Source organism: Sus scrofa, chromosome 14 (genome assembly GCF_000003025.6).
Source record: "Sus scrofa isolate TJ Tabasco breed Duroc chromosome 14, Sscrofa11.1, whole genome shotgun sequence".
NCBI lineage: Eukaryota > Metazoa > Chordata > Mammalia > Artiodactyla > Suidae > Sus > Sus scrofa.
Window position 1 is genome coordinate 15878147 of NC_010456.5, and position 23816 is coordinate 15901962.

Consider the following 23816-nt stretch of genomic DNA (forward strand, 5'->3'; position numbering starts at 1 on the left):
AAAATCCACTATGTATCCGGTAACACAGGTCAGCCACCATCTGTGTCTGAGCCGCTGGTCTTAAATGTGCTGTGGAATAGAGTACTAAAATACTCAACATGTTTTCACAACTGTCCAACCTGCTTCCAAATACAAAAGGAGAATCAGACCCTCACTTCCTCAACATTAACTGAAAATCTGTGGCTGCCTTTTGACTGAGCATGAACGAGCTGTATTTTGGTTTCATTTAACTTTTCAATGAGCGTTTTTAACTTTTCATCACACCGGATTGGTCAGTGCAGATGGCAGGATGGTATGTAGGAGAGCCTCCTGGGGACAATATGCAAGTCCCAGGTGGAGTGTTTCCGACAGGATGTAAACCGTGGTCCTCAAGCCTGTACTTTAAAAAACATATTACTTAGCACACTGCCAACAAATGTTAACACAAAAATACAGTGCTGGAATGACTTCACTCTGTAAAAGGAATGTCCTGGCACATAGGTTTTCCTAAGAACAGTGAAACAGTAAAGCAGTCTAATCATAGCATAAAAATATTTAAGTATTTATTCAATGCCCAATGAAAAAGCTAATATACCAAATGGAATTCAAATTTTAATGAAAATATCACCCGTATATTAAAATTGCATAGAGAACTCTTAAAATGTACAATATGTACAGTAGCCAAAGTCCTAGAGAAGTTCATGTAGAAAATTCTATAATTAGTGATTTGGACATTTCAGTAACTCTGCAGTTTCTTCAAACCTGAAATACAATAAATAAATAATACATTAAGTAAATAACTAATTCATTGTAAGGCACAGAATTTAGGCTGTTGAAATTACACTTTTGAGCCTTAAGTAAATCTCAGGGCTTTTTTTTCCCTTGTTTTCTAGGGCTGCAACAGTGACATACAGACGTTTCCAGGCTAGGGGTCAAATCAGAGCTACAGCTTCTGGCCTGTACCACAGCCACAGTAACTTAGGATCCAAGCCGCAATGGTGACCTACACCATAGCTCACTGCAATGCCAGATCCCCGACCCACTAAGCGAGGGCAGAGATCAAACCCACATCCTCATGGATACTAGTCAGATTCATTTCTGCTGCGCCACAATGGGAACTCCCTCGGTGCTTATTTATAGGTACAATTACTGTATACTATGTATACTAAGGTCTGAGGGGAGGAAAACAACTAGAGTCAATTATGAGTCTTCAATTTTGGAGCATAAGTTATTTCAGCACATTTCAAATTTCAAAAAAAAAAAAGTTTTTTTTAAAATAGTAGGCTGCCTGATAATCTTATATAATTTCATCCATTTTCTTTCAGCTGCTCTTTAAAATAATCATATTATTTCATATTTGTACTAGATGAAAGTATCAATATTTAATACTACCATTCCAGTAACATTCTGAAAAAGGCTAGCAATATTTTAACAGTACTTAAATGCCCTTGAACCATCCATCTACATATATCATTTAATACTGTGATAGTTATTAAAAATAGTTTCTTAATTAACTATCAACCAAAAATATCACTGCACTCTTTAATCTGCAATTAATTCCATTAGCAATGTTTTACATCACTTGTTGGGAACAAAAACAGTGACTCATCTCACAAACACATAACTGTAGGTGGATTTATTATCCACTCGAGTCCTGAAGGAAATTCCACACCTGATGGGAAGACCTTCAAGGTTTGAAACACACATGCACATTCTATATATACCGTAATCCAACAGAATTCCCTACAGAGAAATGAATTTCTGTTGCCTCTTTCTGTTACTTACATTTTTTTCATCCTTTCCATTTTCTGGATTGTTGTTTCCTTTAATTTAAAAAGCAACAAGTTTAAGTGATTTCTCAAAGTAAACCACAGTCAAAGATGGACCATGAACATATAAAGCACAGTCTAAAACACTGCATTAAGTACTGTTTATTTATCACAAAGAACTTTTACGAGATTAAGATTTACGGTTTCACTACTTTTCTTGCCAATGGCACCTACAACTAAATCTAAAGCTTGCTTGATCTCCTGACCTTACAAAGGAAATCATCTAAGCAGTTGTCAGTTCTTCTTACCTCTGAAATCTCTTTCAAACCATAGTAATTAACAGTTGAGGTTCTGGGAGTTGAATCTGATGATACTGTACTATAACCAGAAGACAGAGGAATATTTGCTTGCCTTTCTTCTTGACTTTTTCTATCTGTGGAGAAATTGATTTTTAGGTTATCTTTTCCTTTCATAGTGGAGTCAAATATCTAAACATTTATGTGAAGAGGGAAGAAAAACATCTCAATAGAAAATGGCTACTGGTGGAGGTCTAGATGAGTTTTTAATACTCTTTGAGGATGATGACTTTGTATATGGTGACCTAGATGTTAAAAACTGGCCAATAAAAGTCACAAAAGGTGGAGTTCCCACTGTGGCACAACAGGACTGGCAGTATTTCTGTAGCACCAGGATGCAGGTTCAATCCCTGGCCCAGCACAGTGGGTTAAAGGATCCGGTGTTGTTGCAACTGCAGCATACGTTGCAACTGCAGCTCAGATCTGATCCCTGGACTGGGAACTCCACATGCTGTAGGACGTCCGAAAAAGAAAAAAAAAAAAAAAATCTCAAAAGGTAATATTATCTTTATCACAATAGCAATCAATTGAATAGGCAGGTTAAGGTATTTTAAAATATAAGCTACTGATCCATGCATATTCTTTTCTTAAAATGGTAGCAACAATTACTAAAACTGACTTATATACTTTTTTTGGTCTTTTTCTAGGGCCACACCCGTGGCATATGGAGGTTCCCAGGCTAGGGGTCTAAGCAGAGCTGTGGCCGCCAGCCTACACCAGAGCCATAGTAATGCTAGATCCAAGATGCGTCTGCGACCTACATCCCAGCTCAGCTCATGGCAATGCCGGATCTTTATCTCACTGAGCAAGACCAGGGATCGAACCTGCAACCTCATAGTTCCTAGTCGGATTCTTTAACCACTGAGCCATGATGGGAACTCCCAACTTATATACTTAAAAGCCAAGAAACATTCTACCCTGAGTTGATATATATGGAAAAAGTTGCTGAAAATTCAGGGTTCATAGATTGATTTCTCTAAAGAACTGAACAACTTTCCATTTCCAGTTTCCTGATATTATTCATTCACCAAAATGACAGCAAGCCTTTCCTACAACTGAATCAATTATACAGTGTCACAGAAAGGACAAGCTCCTGTTTAATCGGTCCCATAAATCCTGTGTTTATAGTCATGGTGCATTTGGCTGCAAAAACAAGGCCCCAAACCCCAAACAAACCAAGCACCCATTTAAATCGGTTTACACAGTTTTACTGTAAGCCTACAAAGACAACTGCCATCAGGGAACAAGGTATTAAGACATGAGGACTTCTCTTGCCCATCTGCTCCATTCCTCTTCTTACTCATCAGCATGAACTTCACAAAAACCATTCCCAAAGTGGTCCTAAGATCAGACTGGGGAATACTTACTGCTCTAAACCTCAAAGGGAAGTCAAACTCTCTGCTTCCAAGTAGCATGTGTAATGGGTAAGGCTTCAATGGACAGGGTCTGATTATACATTTCTTGAGTCTAGGTGTTCCCCTTATTCATAATCTATAATCCCTTTCAGATAGCAGTCTAACTGCTCATCACTCAGAGTCCTAGCATAGCTCTTAAATTTGGCTATATGGTTACTATGGGTTAAAAGTATGTTCTGCAGTAATGCTATTTTAAAAGTACAAAAACTTGGAAAAGGCAATGTTTTGCCAATAGCAGGTATTCAGCCTTCAGTGTATATGAGTTTGATTTCTACCACATGCAGATACTAGGGACAGAAACACAAATATTATGCTAGACCATAAGATTAAAAAAAAAGCTCTTGCTCTCAAGGATCTTAGAGTTGAGCTCTGAAATTTGTTGAGTAACAAATGAATGATAAATGGAAATAAAGCCAACTTTTATCAAATCTGATATCTGTAGTATATGATAAGTTCAGTGGGAGAAAGGGCATCTCAAATAATCACATTTAATAACCTAATTATTGAAATTGTTCTCTGTGCAACGGAACCGACATGTGCACTAAATATGTACTAAATATCTGAATCTGTTCCATCACTCAATAGCTATGTGGCCTTTGGCAGTTATTTAGTTTCTGTTCCTCATCTGTAAAATATGGATAATGGCACTTATCTTGCTTTGAGAATCAAATTTTACCACAGTAGGTGGAACAGTGCAGGCCCATAGTTAGTACTATAATGTGTTGTTGATAAATTGTTATATAAGTAGTAGCTGAAAGATTTAATGATGTTAAATACCTACAGATTAAAAAATTTAGCTTCATTATGAATTATCAATTGGACAAAATATCTTTTCTGCAAATATGATTTAATTACAAACACAAGACAAAATTTAGACCTTTGCCTTTTAAAAAAAATGTAATAAGAATTGGAGTTCCCACCATGGCTCAGCAGTAAAAGAATCTGACTAGCATCTATAATGACATAGGTTTGATACCTGGCCTTGCTCAGTGGGTTAAGGATCTGGTGTTGCTGTGACCTGTGGTATAGGTCGCAGACACGACTTGAATCCTGCATTGCTGTGGCATAGGCCGGCGGCTACAGCTCTCAACCCCAGCCTGGGAACCTCCATATGCCAAGGGTGCAGCCCTAAAAAAGCAAAAAAAAAAAAAAAAAAAGGGTAAGAATCAAAAAAAAACAAAAACTGTCACTAAAAAACAGCCCAGAAAAATCTCTTCCTGGCTGCTCAGTCACAATGAAAATGTCAATAGCCTAGTGAAGTTAAGTGACACAGAGAAAATGTGTCCTAATTTTAGATCCTTCTTATTTGATGATCATCAGTGACCTGTGATGCAAGGGTTTATAATTTTACAGGTTACTGACAGATGAGCCTAAGTTCTTTCCTTCTTATATTTATTATTTACATACATGAAAACTATGCTTAAGCCTACCCATTTTTATTATTTTAAAGCATCTTACAATTAAAAGAGTAAAACATCTCTAAAGGTTTGCAATTTTGTTTTTTTTTAATTATTTATTTATTTTTTTATTTTTTGTCTTTTTTCCATTTCTTGGGCCACTCCTGTGGCATATGGAGGTTCCCAGCCTAGGGGTCGAATCAGAGCTGTAGCCACCGGCCTACACCAGAGCCACAGCAACGAGGGATCCGAGCTGGGATCCGAGCTGCGTCTGCAACCTACACCACAGCTCACAGCAACGCTGGATCCTTAACCCACTGAGCAAGGCCAGGGATCGAACCTGCAACCTCCTGGTTCCTAGTCAAATTTGTTAACCACTGAGCCACGACGGGAACTCCTAAAGGTCTGCAATTTTGTACACTGGAATTTATTTAACTACTATGTCATGTAAGACATGTTAGTTGGCTTTTCTAGCAACCCTTGACTTATAGTAAGTTCAGTATTTTCTTTGTTCCTGGAAGCTTTGCAATTCCTTAAAAAAAAAATAAGGCTTAAGGATACTAAAATGATCAAACACTAGAAAATCATTTCTGTGAAAACGCCCTTCCAATATCACTGACACCAATACACTAAGAACTCACCCGGATTGAGACTATCCATGTCGCTACTAGAAGCATACTCTTCACTCATTTCATTAAACTCTATATAGTTGTCATTCTGGAATAATACAGTTCACTAATTAGAATAAAATAAAAAGAAATGGTTCTCATTTTATACTCTTATGGCTAAGGATTAAATATAAAGATGACATAATGTTTAAATATTTTTGATTACTTTCATTTAAAAGCAAAAAAAAAAATTCCTATGTATAAAAATGATCTTTTCAATGTGGAAGGAGATAGAAACTTTGAATTCACTAACTTTCTAGGAAGAATAGACAGACTAGGAGCAGAAATTGACATTCTGAGTAAATCAAGATACAAGTTTCTCAGATTTGATAAGGCAATGGCAAATATGGTAACTATTTCTACAATATTTATAATTTGAAGTAAATGAGTGAGAAAGGAAGTTATCATTTTAATTTTTCCTACCCTGGCAACTTTTTCTTCACCTTGTAACAGTAGGCCATTTGTACTATTAAAGGAATAAAGTAATTTCGACTTTTTTATAAATACATACAAACAATATCTTACCTCATTTTTAAGTATTTCAAGTATTAGCAGTTCTAAAAGCTCAATTTAACAAGTCTGTCAGTTTATCTTATTTGATGAAGAGAAAAGCAACAGCCACAACCACCACCAAATAGGCTGTACCTAAAGAGGTCTTTATTACAACAAAATATTTCCCACTACCTAAATACCCTCTCATTTATCATTCTAAAAGATACACAAAAATTAATTAAAGAAATACTTAATTGTATCTGAGATATTCCAAAAATGTTATGGAAAGAAAATACCTTTTTAGATAAAAGCATTTCTGTTTCAAGAAGAGTGACACGACTTAGAAGATTGGTCCAGGTTTTTTCATTCACCATCACTTTCCCTTTCATTTTCGTTTCCAAAGAGTCTAATCTATTCTCTAGGCAAGTCAGTTTCCTAAGCTTTTCTTGGCATTCGGCAAGCATCACCTGTAGTGCAGTAATCTCAGGATTGACTTTTACATCCTAAAATGATGAGAAAGATTAAAAATATTATTCCAACTGAAATTGTCATAGTTCAAGTATTCCCATTTGCACCGTGTTGTTTCAACAGCCACAACAGGCAGGACAGCGAGAGAGCTGAGAGTGCTATTTCTGGAGGCAGACCTCTTAGATACATAACCTAGCTCACATGAGATGCCCGATGCCTCAATTTCCTTATCTAAAAAAAAAAGGGACAAGAGTGCCAGTTTCATTTGGGTCTTGCAAAGATTAAATGAGTTAACATACAAGTTCATAGAACAGTACCAGATGGTAGAAAAGAAAAAAGCTTGCAACTACCTTCTTCTCATTACATCTAGCAGAAAGCTAAGAGGAAGTGACCAAGAATGACAGTGCATTGAGACTGTTCAGTTTGCTGTAAAAAGGAAATAAGCTGAATGGTCATCTTGTAGTTTTTATAAATGCCAACTGTATACTGATGTACAGAAGTCATAAGACAGAAAAAGAAGTTTTAGCAGCAGCAGTAAAGACTAGAAACTATGATGGGGTCTATGGCAATAAAGTCATAGAAATGGTGTTCTGAGAGAGAGCAGAGGACAGCAAGGGCCCTAAAAGGGAAATGAAAAGGCAATAAGGAGTACACCACTTTTCCCGTTCATCAATATGGGGAACAGGTAGTAAAGAACCTTCACTGAACAAAGTGGTACATCTCCCTCTCTTTCTCTCTCTCTCACTAGACTGTGAATTATTTGAAACCAAGGAAGTCTTATGTCATTCTTCTTTGCATTATCTACAAAAACTCACCTAGTACCCCAAATATAAGGAATAAATAATCTTTTGGATTATATCCAGTGAGGATCATTGATTCGTAAGTAATGGTAACAAAGGTAGCATGTCATGATCAATAATTAAAAAGTCTAGAAACGTTCTAAAGATTAGATGCTGAAATAATCATGTCTATCAGAAGAAATATCAACATCTGTTAAATAAGTCCAAAATCCTTACTTGTTGCTCACAGTTAATCTCAGGAACCTGTAATTCAGGAATCTTGAGGTCAGCAGTCTTCAAGTCACAGACATCAAATGCTTCATGAACATCTGCTGATGGATCTTCAGGAATGTTAACACCATCTTCACTGTACAGGTGGCGGATCACCACAGCTTTCTTCTGTACGGAGGAAAACAGAGAGGCTTTCATGTTCTCCTCCACAATTATTTCAAACACACACGTAGCATTTTGAAAAAACAAAGAACAAAAAACGTCCTATTTTTCCACTTAAGACTTCTGCAAGTTGAAACTACCTCATCAGCATATACCAAATATCACAAACTTTAAGAATTTTATTTTCTATGTGAGGATAAAATTGTGGTCATATTCTTAAAAAGATTCTTGTATTTTACAAAAATGTTGAAGTATCTATTCAACGATGTCTAGGACTTGTTTCAAAAGGTTTTGGATTTGGAGGAAAAGATGTTGGGAAAAGCGGTTACAGGAAGGATGAACAAGATGAGCAAAGAGTTGACAAACAGCTGAACTGTGGAATGCCTACTTTGGTAAATGTTTTAAATGTTCCATAATAAGCTACTTTTAAAAGGTTACCAAATTACTCATATACAGATAATCAAGAGCTCTATGCATAGGATTCATTACAATTTTTTTTTTTTTAACGGGTGTACCCTTGGCATATGGAACTTCTTAGGCTAGGGATTAAATCCAAGCCACAGCTGCAACCTACCTCCACCATAGAAGATTGAAAAAATGCAATCGGTTACGTAAGTCATATTTAGTAAGTACTTATGCCTAATCCACAGTGAAGATTAAAAAAAAAAAATTAGTCTAAGAAAATCCCTATTTACCAGCTCCCATTTTGGTGCAACAGGATCAGTGGCATCTTGGGAGTGCTGGGATACAGGTTCAATCCCAGGCCCAGTGCAGTGGGTTAAGGATCCAGCATTGCTTCCACCGAGGCTTGGATCTGATCCCTGGCCCTGGAGCTCCATATGCTGCTGGGCAGCCAAAAATGAAAAAAAAAAAAAAAAAAAAAAAAAATCCCAACTAGAAAAATTCTAGTTGGGAAAGGATACAAGATACTTAACATTCCTTTTATTTTGTCCTCATTACCTGGAGCAAAACAGGCATTTTTTTTTTTTTTTAAGTTACTGACATAAGAACCTTTTACCTACAGTTAAATGTCAATATTTTTAATAAAGGCATAGAGTATAAATATCTTCATAGACTCTGTTTATATAACATATTCTGAATTGGGGAAAAATAATTCCCTAGATTTTACTTCAGCCAAAAAATACTCATCCTTTATCAAATTACACATTGATTATTCATCTGGAAACCTATCCTTCAATCTCAAAAGGGTCTGCCCCAGATGGAAGACACCTGAAAGTATATTTACCATTATAAAATAATATTTTGGCTTAATTTTTCCTTAGAGATAGAAAAAAATTAAAAGCATTGGATTCATTCAGCCACAGGTGCTTGAAGTAGATAAGGGCGGGTAAGATCTAACAAAGAGAAAATATTCAAAACACTACCCCAAAGGAGTTTCCTGGTGGCTCAGTGGTTTAAGGACTGGTGTTGTGACTGCTATGACATGGGTTTGATCCCTGGCCTGGGAACTTCTGCACACCATGGGCGTGGCTTAAACAAAACCAGACATACCCCAAAATCAGATTATATATTTAAGGACTATCAATCACTGGATATTTCACTTTCTTGGTATAGAAATATACATGTATGTAGGAGTTCCCATCATGGTGCAGTGGTTAATGAATCCAACTAGGAACCATGAGGTTGTGGGTTCGATCCCTGGCCTTGCTCAGTGGGTTAAGGATCTGGCGTTGCTGTGAGCTGTGGTGTAGGTTGCACACACAGCTTGGATCCGGAATTGCTGTGGCTCTGCTGTAGGCCGGCGGCCACAGCTCCGATTCGACCCCTAGCCTAGGAACCTCCATATGCTGCAGGAGCAGCCCAAGAAATGGCAAAAAGACAAAAATAAATATATTAAATAAATAAATAAATAAAAAATAAAATAAACAAATGTATGTAAATCATGACCTATCAGTGTAACTAGTGGTAGGGTCTTTAAGAAGATTAGATACACAATTAAGAGTAAACATTTATGACCATCATCATCATCATCCGCATGAGGTAGAATTAAGGGTTAGAAATATAAAGAGAGGAGTTCCTGTCATGGCTCAGTGGTTAATAACCCCGACTAGGAACCATGAGGTTGTGGGTTCGATCCCTGGCCTTGCTCAGTGGGTTAAGGATCCAGCGTTGCTGTGAGCTGTGGTGTAGGTCGCAGACGCGGCTAGGATCTGGCGTTGCTGTGGCTGTGGTGTAGGCCAATGGCTACAGCTCCAATTAGACCCCTAGCCTGGGAACCTCCATATGCTGCAGGTGCGGCCCTAGAAAAAGACAAGAGAAAAAAAAAAAAGAAGAAGTATAAAGAGAAAGCCTGTTCAAGCTGTAGCTTCTACCTTCTTACATGTTCGAATGTCCCCAGATAATATATGAGATGAATTATTAAAAATCCTTATACTCTAATGTCTGAGCACAAAGACATTCTCTTCGTATTTTCTTACCTTTCCTGAAGTCACAAACCTGCCGGTAACATCAATGCCGACAGGTTCTGCAGATGTCTTCTCAGCACCTGAACAAGGTTCGGACTTAATAGAACTGATTTTTTTCCTTTGTTGTGATGGAGTCTAAGAAAAAGGCAGACGTACATAATACATTGTGTGTAGGCATGATGTATATATTAAATTCCTCTATCATAAGAAATATTCATAAGAAATATGACTGCCAAATAAAAGACCACATGTCTTTTGAGATCTAAGAAGTGATGGAAATGCATTATGTTTGAACTGTTTAGGACTGGTACCTCTTAGTCACAAATGTCTAAAAACAAGTAACTAGTACTTAAAGCAAACATCAGGCATTGTAATCTGTGACTAATGTATGTAGTAACTGACTATGCATTAACCTGCTGACTAGGGTATTGTTTTATAGATTAAAATATTGCCACTCGGCATAAGATAAAATCTATTAATATAATTACCTTCTCAAGACCACTCAACTCCTTGTGCTTTTTCATCACACAATTTAAAATATCACAAATAATTTGGATTTTCCATTCAGCAAATCCACACTGGAGAAACTGCTTTTTTGTCAAGATTGGTTTATAATTAAAATGATCACGAAGAAGCTGTAAAAAAGGGAAGAGGTCAGCATAAAAGTTGGGAGTAATTTCTTTTGAAAATCCCGAACAATAAATGGCCACTTGGGCAGGGATGTACTGAAAGGCAACAGGGACGGGGACGGGGTAGGGGGTGGAGGATTAAGCCATTACATAAAAAATTCTATAGAGATTCGTAGGGGTGCTGTGAGTCATAACCAGGAAGGAGAAAAGGTAGAAAAACAGGTAGTCAGAGACATACCAGAGTGGAGATAGCTATCCGGAAAGATGGAAAAAGCTAGCTCATCACCAAAGAGTTCAAATACTCTCACTAGAAAAACTCCTTAGCTTGCTATAAAAGATTACCATGCCAGATTACCAGAAAACCACACTTCTATTAATAGAACTCACAACTTGATTTTTAGACAAGTCAGTAGGCTACTGAGTTTTAGTCTCTTATGTGTAAAATGAAAGAAACAGATCACACTAGTTATTTTCAAAACCTACTCTATGGAACCTCAGTATTTCTTAGATTCTTAAGCTTCCATGGAAGCTTTCTGGGGTGAGAGGCAAAGAAAGGGAAGATTAAACAGAGACTATACATAAAAGCTACCATTTCATCAAAGGCAATTCTCTACTTAAAAAAAGATTTGATTTGATAAATGGGCTTTGCTATTTTTAAAAAGGTTAAGAAAAAATTAATGATACAAATTAAGGTTTTCAAAAATCAAATATAAGATGAAGTTCAGGATACATAGAATACAACTATAGATACCAAGGTAGGTAATGAGATGCAGTTTCAGACCTCAAAGAACATAAGTTGTTGTAGTTCCTTCCTATAAATGATTAAATTAACTCATAATTCTATGAACAAACTTTTAATACAATCAAGTTTCTTTTTTTTTTTTTTTTTTTTGTCTTTTTGCTATTTCTTGGGCCGCTCCCGCGGCATATGGAGGTTCCCAAGCTAGGGGTCGAATCGGAGCTGTAGCCACTGGCCTACACCAGAGCCACAGCAACATGGGATCCGAGCCGCATCTGCAACCTACACCACAGCTCACGGCAACGCCGGATCATTAACCCACTGAGCAGGGGCAGGGACCGAACCCGCAACCTCATGGTTCCTAGTCGGATTCATTAACCACTGCGCCACGATGGGAACTCCCCAAGTTTCTAACCTCTGCCAGCATACCAAATTTTACTAAAACTTTATATAAAAAGGGAAAATGATAGCAATGACAAATGTTTACTGGTTGTCATATCTATTTAGAGTATGAAACATAAAGCAAACTTGAATTGCATCTTGTTTACACTAGGGCCTGAAATTAAATGAGATTAAATGCATATAGAAATACTCTGTCAACCATACAGAGCTGCATATACTTAAGGAGTTATAAAATCATTAATCTTAAAAAACCATTCAATGACTTCTAAAAGAATTATTGTTTTATAAATTCAAAATACCTTGTAGACAGTATCTATAAAGCGCAAGTCATTCTTTGCTATGAGCTCCACATTGGACTCCACCAGAAGTTCTGCTACATAAGGTGAATACGAGGTAAGGGAATAGCTGATGATGGGCAAAGATGCTGCTATATCGCCCTTTACCAACCTGTAGGGGAAAAAGAAAAAGATTTTATTTTGGCTGCCCTGCAGCTTATGGAGTTCCCAGGCCAGGAATCAGATCCGAGCTGCAGGTGCAACCTAAGTAAGACACAGGTGCAGCAACACCGGATCCTTTAACCCACCGTGCCAGGCCAGGGATTGGACCTGCGTCATCCTGGTGCTGCAGGGATGCTGCTAATTCCGCTGTGCCACAGCAGAAACTTCAAAAAGAAAGATTTTTAAGGGGCATAATTCCACAAATTTGGATAAACAGGGAAGTAGAGAGAAATGCTGTCAATAGTTCATAATTTAACACTACAGCCATAAAAACTAGGTGATGCACCAAGATCCTTCAGAGTCTATCACCCACCCTAAACCAGTGCAACCAAATTACTAGGAAACAAAAACTTACCAACTTATTTAGTACCAACAGCCTTTTTACCATGATGATATTTATTGATTTTCTAAAGCTTAGCCTTACTCAATCTAGTCCATTTTCTCCCACTGATAAAGCAAATGTACTGCCTTACTTAGTGGTTTTGCAAACATTTCTCACATTGCCTCACTTGCTCTTTACCACAAACATGCAAAGGTAAAACATTACAAATTCTAAGTTACAGATTAAAAAAAAAAAAAAAAACCAAAAAACGGGGCGGAAGAGGCAGCCATATAAAATCTGTATTTTTATTTAGATACTCCCCTCATGTCAAATATTACCTGAGATCAGTACTGGAAATAATATAAAGGAGTTTGATATAGCTTACCCTACACAATCCACCTCTCTAGGATAATTTAGAGAGCGAAGAACTTGCTCTAGGTTCCGTAAGCTTCTTTTTAAGTCACCTGTTGCCATTACTTAACATTCAATTCAGCTCCAGCTTCGTAAATTAGATAATTTTTCACCTAAAGAAAAGAACTGATGAAACATTGTTAACGCTTTGTATTTTTGAAGCTTCTCTATAATCTTTTTCATTCACATCTCAGACCCACTTACCTATTTCTCCCCTAATTTATCTTTCCTATTGGCCTAGTATCTACTATATATTCCTGAATGCTGGGTGTGCTTTCCCCCTCAACATTTTTTCATTACAAAAAAAATAAGTTTGCCTTATGTTTCATCTTCTTATAATGTGTCTGATTCCATGACACTCTCCCAAATACTTAATTCTGAACAACAAAGTTTGGGAAGTTATCACCGAAAAGTAATCTCCACCAACGGCTATTCTGGATGCTTAGTAAGTCTGCAAAATAAAATCAGTAAGAAATAGAGACAAAGAAATTTAGCACAGATTTAGTCATTACTCCCAGGGCTGTGAACTTATAGTTGCAATTCAGATACTTTTTTTCCCCTTCCCAATATGAACTTAAGATTCAGCTTTATATAGATACAATTTCAGATTGAAATATGTAAAAGTATGTTATATAGACACCTTAATAGACACACATTTCCCTGGTCAGCTGAAAGTGACCAAAAGCAATGACACCCCAGTAGCAAAGAGCACACCTAGCATCCAGTTCTTGTTGCTATTCTCCAATAAAAGGAACCTCTGCTCCCAGGAGAAATAGCCATTTCTACGACTGGGGCAGGATACACAAGATGAGCCTGAGATGTTAGGTAGGAAGAAACTATACACAAAAGTATCTGCATTTGATAAAGGATATCGAAAAAATGTACTACAAACATGATATTTGATAATGACATATTGACAACTCTCTTCCTGAGACTGGGAAAAGGCAAGTTTATCTACCCTCACTGCTTCTATTCAACACTGTACAAGAGGTCTTAGTACAAAAATTCAAGAAAAAGAAATGAGTAAAGACTAAAAAAAGAAGAAATAAAAATATTAGTCACAGATGATATAACTGAAAAATTGAAAAATTTTGAAAAAATCCAAAAGAATTTGTGTGTGCATTTATGTGCACTAAAAGACAAGACCCCACTGTGGCTCAGCAGGTTATGAACTATACTGGCTCAGGAGGTTATGAACCCGACTAGTACCCGAGAGGATGTGGATTCAATCCCTGGCCTCACTCAGTGGGTTAAGGATATGGCATTGCTATGAGCTGTGGTGCTGTGGTATAGCTAGCAGATGCAGCTTGGATCTGGTGTTGCTCTGATTTGACCCCTAGCTGGAACTTCCATGTGCCACTCAGCTCTAAAAAGGAAAAAAAAAAAAAAAAAGAGAGAGAGAGACATGAAGAATATTTGAGATTTTTAAATAAAATGGTTAATTTTTTTAGACTTCAAAAAAACAGTACCATGGAATATTTTTAACTGACTCACTTTATTGCATGGGATTGGGCTTTCATTAGATTTTCAAAGAAGGGTCATAAAACAAAAAGGTAAACAGTTAAGAACTTTTGCTTAAAAGAGACAAAAGGCTTCTAAACTGTAAATCAAATCAACCAGTGAGGTAAAGCTCAACAACACACTTCGAAAACACCTAGTATTTGTACCTGTCCATGGACATTTCATAAAAAAGGAATAATATACAACAATACCTTGAGTACTGAATCCTCTGAGAATGAAGCTCCTCTAAGATGAAGTCTCTGAAATTAAAAACAAAGCATAACAGTCCACAAATCAAGTGAAGTATAAGTTTGTATAGTCTTTGCTCCCAGTCAATATCCTTTGTGTCAATTAGGACACAAATCAGTCTTACACACCCTTCCTATACCTATACATAACCAGAGGTAATAAGACTAATAATATGCAAAATCCTAAATTTAGTAAGCTTTCTATTTTAAATCCCTGGCCAACCACTTCTTTATCCTTTATTCCTCTTAAAGGGTTCCAAGTTTCCTCTTTTATCAACATGGTAAAGAACATGTAACTGAATGTACTTTTAATGCTCACTCTTGGGTTTTAGTCAGTTTTTTTCAGCTAATCTATTACTTCAACTCAACATTTACATTTTTAAGTGGAAGGAATTCCAGGTAGTATCAGTTTTTTTCAGCTAATCTATTACTTCAACTAAACATTTACATTTTTAAGTAAAAGGAATTCCAGGTAGTATCAAATTCCAGGAGGAAACTACAAAAAGAAGAAATGACCCTAAAATCACATTCTACAAAACACTGGCCAAGAACGTAAATCTTATTTAACATCTTTTACGATGACTGGAGGATACATGTATATATGAAAGCAGTTCAAGAGGACTTCCCAAGATCAGCCTTTATTTTCCTGGGGAAGAGGAAGTGGGAACTACCCTGGCTGTTGACTACAAAAAAAATACGTGTTCTTGGATGTTGCCAGTGGACAATACAGTGGGGTTTTTTTTGTTGTTTTTTTTTGGGTTTTTTTTTGCTTTTTAGGGCTGCACCTGTGACACATGGAAGTTCCCAGGCTAGGGGCCTAATCTGAGCCACTGCTGCTGGCCTGTACCACAGCAACGCAGGATCCAAGCCACGGCTGCGACCTACACCACAGCTCAAGGTAATGCCAGATCCTTAACCCACTGAGCAAGGCCAGGGATCGAACCTGCAACCTCATGGTTCCTAGTCGGATTCGTTAACCACTGCGCCACGACGGAAACTCCCAAACCCAAGAATCTTAACACAAGCCTTCTAGGGGCACCTTTTCTCCTAAGACATTCTATAACTTTAAAATAAATTTTATCTCTTCCCACAGACTTCCTTTAATCCTTCTATCTTTCCATAAGGATGTATATTCCATCTTGGTAGTACATGGAATTTCTGTCTTATTTAACACTACATTATCTTTCCATCATTCCTTTCTCTGAAGTCCTATAACACAAATCAATGTCTTATTATTTCTACCTCTGAAAATGGAATTTCTGACAACAAAGTATGTTCCTGGAACACATCCTCTTCAGTACCAGCAGAATAAATATTTTGAAGAAGAGTAAGATACAAGTACAGCTGGGATCTGTAGGTAAAGTGATAAAGCAGGATAGAAAAAGAGGTTTTAAAAACTAAGTATTATAGGTGATCTATATTTTCATGAAAGGCTTTACTGTCTCTTATAAAATTGAAAAACATTAAAAATTAATACACTAAAAAGAAGCCAATCTAGGACTTTGCACATTTTAACATAGTACTTTCAGAGATAATAAATAACTTGCTTTTTATGAAATCACTTAACATTTTTGCTTTATTAAAAAAGGAAATTGAAAGCAAAAAGCGTATACCAGTAGCACAGATTCAACCATTAATGTGGTCTCTTGCTTCCCAGCATCCTCCAGAGTTCTCTGTTACTAGTTAGATCTGCCTAATTGAACTTGGTATAATGGTCTAAATGGTAAATGAACTTATGGTAAGATGATGGTATAAAAGAGCAGTTTAAGACTTTTAATCTAGTTTAGCCTCATTGCTGTTAGAGGTCATTAAATGATGCCTCAGAATAGAATGCCACTGAATTCTGTGATTTCTGTTCAGAATGAAGCAATTAGACTAGTGTGATTATGGTCGATGGCTAAGAGTTTGTGACAGCTCACAACGCTCTGAAATAAAACAGGGGAAAACAGGGTCAAGTGCATAGCTCTGTGGGGTTGCTGTGTTAACATATAAAACCATTAAAAACTTTTTGGATAATTTTAGAATAGTAGTTTATTATAGCCATAATTTCAGATTTTTCAGAATTCACTCTGATGTTTTTCAGAGAGCGGGTAAAATCAAAATCTGTGGTCCTGTAGGGAAGTGGAGAAACACCAAACCCCCAGGGAAATAGAAAGCAAGGAAAACATCAACTTTTCTCAGCTGTTCTTTCTAGTCAGTTTCCCGGAGGAGTCGGATCGCTCCCTACCCTAAGTCACAACCTAAAGTAACAGGATGACCTGCCACGATTCTTCCCATTTCATCCTTATCAAAAGGATATCCCAGTTGGGTACACGAGCAGGGCACGACTAGGGCTCTCCTCCCCACCCCACCCCCAACCCCCCACTTGTTTTAAAAGGATGAAAAAGCGAAACTAGTTACTCGGCCCCGCCCGGGGACTCGGTTAGAGAGAGGCGAGCCCTGCACAACTTGGGGCGCAGCTTCGCCAGTTCCCCGGCGCTCACCCAGCAGCGGTCGATCAAAGAAGCAGAGAAGCAGGTTCCGAAGGCCTCCGGCCCCGTACAGCAGACGGAGGAGGTGGTAGCATGTGCAACTGAAGAGCCTCGGGAGCCCAGACTCCAGCAACAAATCTCTGCTTCCCGACGCCGGTTCCCGGACGCGCCTCTCGCGCCGACCGTTTGTATTCAGAGCAGCGGGTGGAAGCCCGCCACACACCGCGGCAGGCTCTTCAAAGCTGCCGGCTCCCCCGAGACCCTGGATTCCACGTTGCAGATTCCACAGCACGTTTGCCCAGAGCCTGGGGGAGACTGACCCTACCCAGAGCCTTCTCAGGGGCCAGTCCGATCCTAAGCTGTAGATTCAAAGTCTGCCCAGTTTTTAGGCTCAGACGGGCTCGCACTGCAAAGAGAGAAACCGAGAACTTGTGGCGAATCGTAGAGCACCGGAACAAAAATGCTTCTTCCTGAAGCCTCCGAACTCGACGTCACTTCCGGCAACAATAGGAAACGTCAAAACTCGGAGAGTCAGCCGCTCCGGCAGCTGCAGCCTGAGGCGCGCTCAGTTCGGAGGGATCCGGTGCTGTTTCTGGGGTTCTGCTCGCCGTTACCTCCACCGGGCGTGAACAAGCAAAGTCCGAACAGGCTTCTCCATGGCCTGGGCACCGGTTCCCGGCTGAACATTTTCTTTTTGGCTAAAAGCCCCCGCCCAGAGGCCGATTCGTCGCGGCGGCGGTGGAGATCGGAGGTTCTCAGGTACGGGCGTCGGCCTAGACATTTCAGAGCTCTTGCTTCTCTTCCCTGTACACCCCTACTTCTCGGAAATAATGACAGCTGCTGCTGGGCAGTTGGTAGAAACTTGCCAACCAGCGAGACTTTGGGACCAATGACGGTGCAAAACACCGTGAGTGACAGCAGTACTGGCTTATTACATTTAGGGAGCCGTGTTAGGAGGCGGGAGTAAGTGTGTTCCTAGGCCACTGGGGTGTAGGTCAGCTTGGAACCCCAGGTATGACCCGGCTTCATTTTGAAAGAAAGCCGGGAAATTGAGGATGACTCTCTTCTAGCCTAGGTGTTGCTTTTCAAGTAGAGTGGGGGTTTTTTGGTGCGTATGCACAATTCTTTAACTTTCCGGTAATATGAAGGCAAACGCATACAGTTAAGGTTACGATGGATTGTCAGTAGTTTCAGCCGTTAAACTTTGGTCATAAAGTTGCCAAATTCTTAATTTGTCGTCTCTTGTATCTGAGTGGGTTCCAGTTTCTTATTTGGTGGGTGCTCAGTTAAATATTACTAACTGGGTGAAATCAGAAATGGATCCCGAACCTCAGTCATTTAAGGGTTTTGTTTGCTTTTATTTTTATTAGGTCTATATGTACTTAGTAATTTAATCATTGAATTTTTTTAACAAGTGGGAATTTTAATTTTCAAAGATCACAGTTGTCTCTTAAAATCAATAGGTCATGACCTTTATTAGTAAATTATCAAAGCAAAGCTAATTTATATTTTCCATTTCAATTTTTCCTGTTTGTTTTTAAATGTTTGGAGTTTGGTAACCATATTTCTGAGAGGGGAGGGATTTTTTTCCCACCAAAAAAAAAAAAGAGATTTAAAAAATTGAGCAGATATCAGAATGCAAAAATTTTATACTATTTTCAGTTTGAGTCAGAAACTTGCCATTTTTATTGAGTTAAGTGGACAGTTTGTCTTGAGAGACTGTACACGATATGGCAGCTGGCTTTCCCTCCCGCGAGGAGTCCAAGAGAGAGCACCCAGGACTCTGTTTTATAACCTAAGCTCAGACATGATATCACTACTGCTGTATTGTTTTGTTAGAAGTGAGTCAGTAAATACAACACAAAGTCACTGGGAGAGGATTACACAAGGGTAGGAATCCCAGGACACAGGATATGTGGGAGTCATCTTAGGGGCTGCCTAACATAGATGTCCAGGATGATTATTTTTAGGAATTCATAGGCAGGAATCACTGAGCAAAAACACATCCAAGAGAAATGCCTGATTGTAATGAAATAGACAGACTTATATACAAGAATTATCTTTCTTGGAAAGTTTTTTTTTTTTAATTTTTGGCGATTTTCCCCGTACTCATTTCCTGAATTGACTTATTATTTCAGGGAGGGTAGAACTTTGCTTGAGAGATGATGTGTGTGAGAGGAAGGTTTGTGATTATTAAGGTGTTCGTGAGCAGAGCATATCTCAACTGAAGATCGTGTATTCTTTACCCATTGCCATTTTATATGGTTGAAATGGTTTCAGAATAAACATGAGCAAAAATAGCTTTTAAGGTGGAAAGAAATTAGCAAAGGCTAGGGAGAAGTAAGCCTTTCTAGTGTAGAAAAAAAGAATGTGGTAATCTTTGTGCTGATATGAGAGCAAATAGGAATGAGAGGTGTGTCAGAACAGAAATGTTTGTGTGTTTTAAAGCATTATTAGGTGACAGGTACCACCTTCTTTCAGCATTACCTGGATGCATATCACCAGCACAGCTTTTGTCAGTGAACCAAATAAACTTATGGGAAATAAAAGACACAGCCTTCGTTTATTGTGACACTATTTTGGCAGTGACCCACTGTAAAATTGCCCATGCTTCTTCCAAGTTTGAAAGATGTTGTAAATCCTTAGTACAATATTATTCAAGTTTATCTTTTATACATCAAGTGCTTAACACCAGTCTGACTGTGTCCATTCTCAAATTGTAAATTTGGTTTTTAAATGGGTGCTTCCTTTCAGGTTAACATACTGCATTTATAGTAGGTTACAGCCAATTAATTATTTTTGGGCTCTTAGATGTCTGCCAAATTTTAAAGAGATACTTTTGAGAATAACGCAGTTGAAATACTTCCAGTCACAAAATATCTTATGGTGATAACTAGCCATACATCATAATTTATTATACTTATCAACAGTTTAATAAGGGATATTTTGTGTGTTTATTGTGCTTTTGCATGTATGAAAAGATAGTCCTTTTCCTTATTTCACAGTATAAAAAGATTGAATTACAAAGAAATTTTCTTTGATCAGAATGCATTGAAATTAGTTATTCAAATGTATGATTTTATAGTTCATCACTAAACCAACTGCTACATACAACTATTTTTTCCTACATTTTGATTCACATTTGGAAATAGGCTAATCTATTGGCTGATCTGTGATAATGTTTCAAATTCATTAATGCCAAGTCTATGAATTCTACATCTAATTCATTGAATTATTTTACTTAGCATTTTAATTTTTTTTTTCTTTTTAGGGTCATACCTGCAGCATATGGAGGTTCCTAGGCTAGGGGTCTAATCAGAGCTACAGCTGCCAGCCTATGCCACAGCCAGAGCCACGCCAGATTGAGCTGCGTCTGTGACCTGCAATACAGCTCATGGCAACGATGGGATCAACCCACGGATCAAGGCCAGGGATCAAACCTGCAACTTCATGGTTCCTAGTCAAATTTGTTTCCACTGCGCCAGGGTGGGAACTCCTTTCTTATCATTTTAAAACAACTTTAATGAAATACATCCCCCTCTAGAAATTTCTGTTTCCTGTTTATTTTTTCCTCATAGTTTTATTTTTCTGACACTTATTGACATAGACTCTAAAGTAAAACTTGAATGTGTTTATCTTCTATTTAGAGCAAATGTTTTTGTGATAGAGAGGTGAGAAAAGATATTTGGTTTCAAGTTTAGACAGAGGTTTAGGCTGTCTGGCTCTGTGATCAGCAGTTTGTATTCTGCAAGAACAGATTGCAGAGAATTCCATAACCTATTTGAAAGAAGTAACAAGATTTTAGTAACGGAGCCATGCTAAGAGAACGCTATGTGCTTGTCCTGAGTTATGATTTATAGAACATGAACAAAGTTTGATAACTTTCTTTTATTTGAAAGTTAAAACCGACAGGGGAACATTTCTTGCAAAAGAAGCTGAAGAAATTAAATTAAATAAACCCCCAGTTCTCCACTGTTTGGTTACACTTTAAATGACAATCTCAATTTTTATATTTGTTTCAATGCCATTTGGTAACACTCATTATAGAATCAAATTAAAGATCAGGAAAAATACTTTCGGAAAACAAAGAAATATTGTAAATCTTTTTGAATTAAAAAAAACCCCTAGAAATGGTATGCCTTTTAGTAACAAAAACTGCTCTTGCAGGACCAGATCTTTAAATTTAATGAGTGTGTTTTTTTTTTATGTGTTTAATGTACCCTGTGACCTCTTAGTACTTAGCTATTTCCCTTTTCTCCTTAGAAAGACCTCCTTGTGGACTTACCCTTCCTTCATTTCTCTACAATTGTTGCCTTTCAATGTTAGAAGTGTGATTGGTTATCAAGTTTTTTTTTCTTTTCTTCCCCCCCACCCCACAATCTGTTATAAACTACCTTGGTGGTCTGTTCGTTTGGAAGTAGAGAAATAAATGCTGGGCTGCCAATTTGATTATAAATATGGAAAGTATTTTCTCACAGAATCTTACACCACTGAGTAATGTCACATGATTAACACTTAAAAGATTTTTAAAACTTAAAGTAACTAAAAATCTAGTTGTTACTTTCTAGTTGGAAAAAAATTGAAAATTTCTAAGAAGATATAATAAATGAGTGAATTTCCCCATCTCTAAGTCTTAATAGAATTTGCATTTCATTGATAACTCTTGGTACACATTTTAGATCTTTATCTGAGATAGGAAATTTCCACAATTTAGACCCTTAAATATTGAAGAAAACTAACAATTTATAATATATATTTAAAATAGCCCATTCGTGTCACTTGTCACAAACCAGTGATTTAACACTGCTTGCTCAGGAAAAGACTTTATGGAATATTTAAAGCAGAATGCTTTTTTGAGACCTCCAGACTCCTTTGTATTCTTCCCATCTTCCACTGCGAGTTATCCATCCACCTAACTGATGTGTAAACCATTCTTTATTACACATCTTCTTTCCACAGCATGTGCTATTTGAATGCTTAGTGCCATAGAATTACTCAAAAGTTGTGGTGCAGTATATTGTTTTAGAATAGTACTTTATTTGGGGTTTAACTTGTTACATAGGCATCTTTTGATTAAAACTGCTTATTTTACAGATAATTTTGTAATAGATATACCAACAGCTGTTAATAAAGTGGTCTCATTCTTTTATGGAAATATCTTTTGAAAAGAGAACAAGACATTACCAATACAGTCAAATGCCATCTCTTTAAGAAATGTAGCCATCTACTGGAAGTAAATAGAAAAATATTCTCATAAACGTTAATAATAAACTTGACAGAGTGCTTGGTAATTAATCTAATCTATATTGCCTTCTCAGTGAAGTGCCTGTTGCAACAGGTTCATTTGGGCTACAACTGTGTCTCTTTTTTAAAAATTGAGAAAACTGCATATAAAATCATGTCAGAAAAGTACAGCCATTTCATTAGAAAAAAGAAAATCAGGATTTACAGACTGCTTTACTAATTAAAAGATGCTTTTGCATATGTTATCTCAGTTAAGGCTCATAGCAGTCCTAAAAGATAGGTAGGAGTTACTTCCCTGTTTTTATAGGAAACCAAAGATCAGAAACCTCATCTGAAATATCTAAGGCCACACAGCATATATGGCATAGTTGGAATTCAAACTTTATTTTTTTAAACATTACATGAATAATTCATTTATAATTGTCCTTGAACAGTGGAATATAATTTTATTTTAGGAACGCCAACTTTAAATTCACCCTGCAGAGTAGCAGTGTCAAGAATACTTACACATATCTCTCAAGCAAACATGATGTAGCCTACAGTCTCTAATCTCAACATAATAAATCTAGGTATTACTTTTACAAACCAAAAGGCCTAAATTCTTAGGTTTTTTTTTTTCCCCAAAAAACAGCCTCTTCTAAGTTGTTTGGTCAATGTGTAATAAAAGTACTATTATTAATGTCTGTTATTTTAATAGAAACAGGAATACACAAGTAGTGAGGATATTTAAACAACTTGACTGATTTTTAAAATATTTTTAACAAATTAGATCATTACTTCCACAAATTAGAAATATTATAAAATAAATTAAAGCACATTAGTTTATGTACTTTAATTTTTAATAAGTAATTAAACCGGTTTTCTTTAATGTGTTTTGCATTTATGCTGGGTTTTTTTTATTAGGCCAAGTCCATCAATCCTTTTGCATTTACACTTTTACTCAGTTATTGATATATCCTAGTAAATAGTCAAAACGTTTTTATAGGATTTGTATCTTTAAGGATCTGTGTTCCTTGATCCTGTCTTCTTTTGGTCTGTATAGTACATTCATTCCACAAAGTCAGAGGTGATTCAGAGATCAGAAATTTTTAATAATTAGTTGGATTTCTTTAATTCTAAAATCAAGAAATATGCTTAAAAATACAGACCTCAACAATTATTGATTTCAAAGATCTAAGAATAACATGGTCTCCATGAAGCTCTTTATAATT

At 37.2% G+C, this 23816-nt stretch overlaps 2 protein-coding genes across 12 annotated transcripts in view; one reads left to right on the forward strand and one right to left on the reverse strand.

Moving 5' to 3' along the window:
- CEP44 (centrosomal protein 44) lies at positions 521 to 18953 on the reverse strand. 10 transcript variants are annotated; one of them, XM_021074199.1, is made up of 13 exons: positions 17374 to 17814; positions 16133 to 16241; positions 14855 to 14902; positions 13117 to 13255; positions 12212 to 12359; positions 10631 to 10777; positions 10155 to 10277; positions 7561 to 7722; positions 6373 to 6579; positions 5558 to 5633; positions 2057 to 2181; positions 1765 to 1802; positions 521 to 741 (listed from the first exon to the last, which is right to left on the reverse strand). In XM_021074199.1, exons 4-13 carry the CDS (start codon positions 13203 to 13205, stop codon positions 699 to 701), a joined length of 1158 nt encoding a protein of 385 aa, XP_020929858.1. In that variant the 5' UTR covers positions 13206 to 13255; positions 14855 to 14902; positions 16133 to 16241; positions 17374 to 17814; the 3' UTR covers positions 521 to 698. The 10 variants fall into 10 exon arrangements, 9 of the variants coding, with proteins under 9 accessions (XP_020929858.1, XP_020929855.1, XP_020929857.1 ...); XM_021074196.1 differs by having other exon boundaries at positions 13117 to 13593; XM_021074198.1 differs by having other exon boundaries at positions 13117 to 13268; positions 17374 to 17764.
- The window catches only part of FBXO8 (F-box protein 8), a 37149-nt gene continuing 31192 nt past the window's right edge, over positions 17860 to 23816 (forward strand). The window contains exon 1 of one of the 2 annotated variants that reach the window (XM_003132835.6): positions 17860 to 18120. The gene's annotated coding sequence lies outside the window, so the exon portion shown is untranslated. The remainder of the gene's footprint in view (positions 18121 to 23816) is intronic. The other variant, XM_021074204.1, reaches the window with a different exon arrangement.

Coding starts and splice junctions, on each gene's coding strand:
- CEP44 (XM_021074197.1), bottom strand. CDS start 13,205: ATGGCAACAGGTGACTTAAAAAGAAGCTTACGGAACCTAGAGCAAGTT. Junction 10,278..10,630: donor AGTTGAGTGGTCTTGAGAAG/GTAATTATATTA, acceptor CCTTTTTCTTAG/ACTCCATCACAACAAAGGAA. Junction 742..1,764: donor ATGGAAAGGATGAAAAAAAT/GTAAGTAACAGA, acceptor ATTGTATTTCAG/GTTTGAAGAAACTGCAGAGT.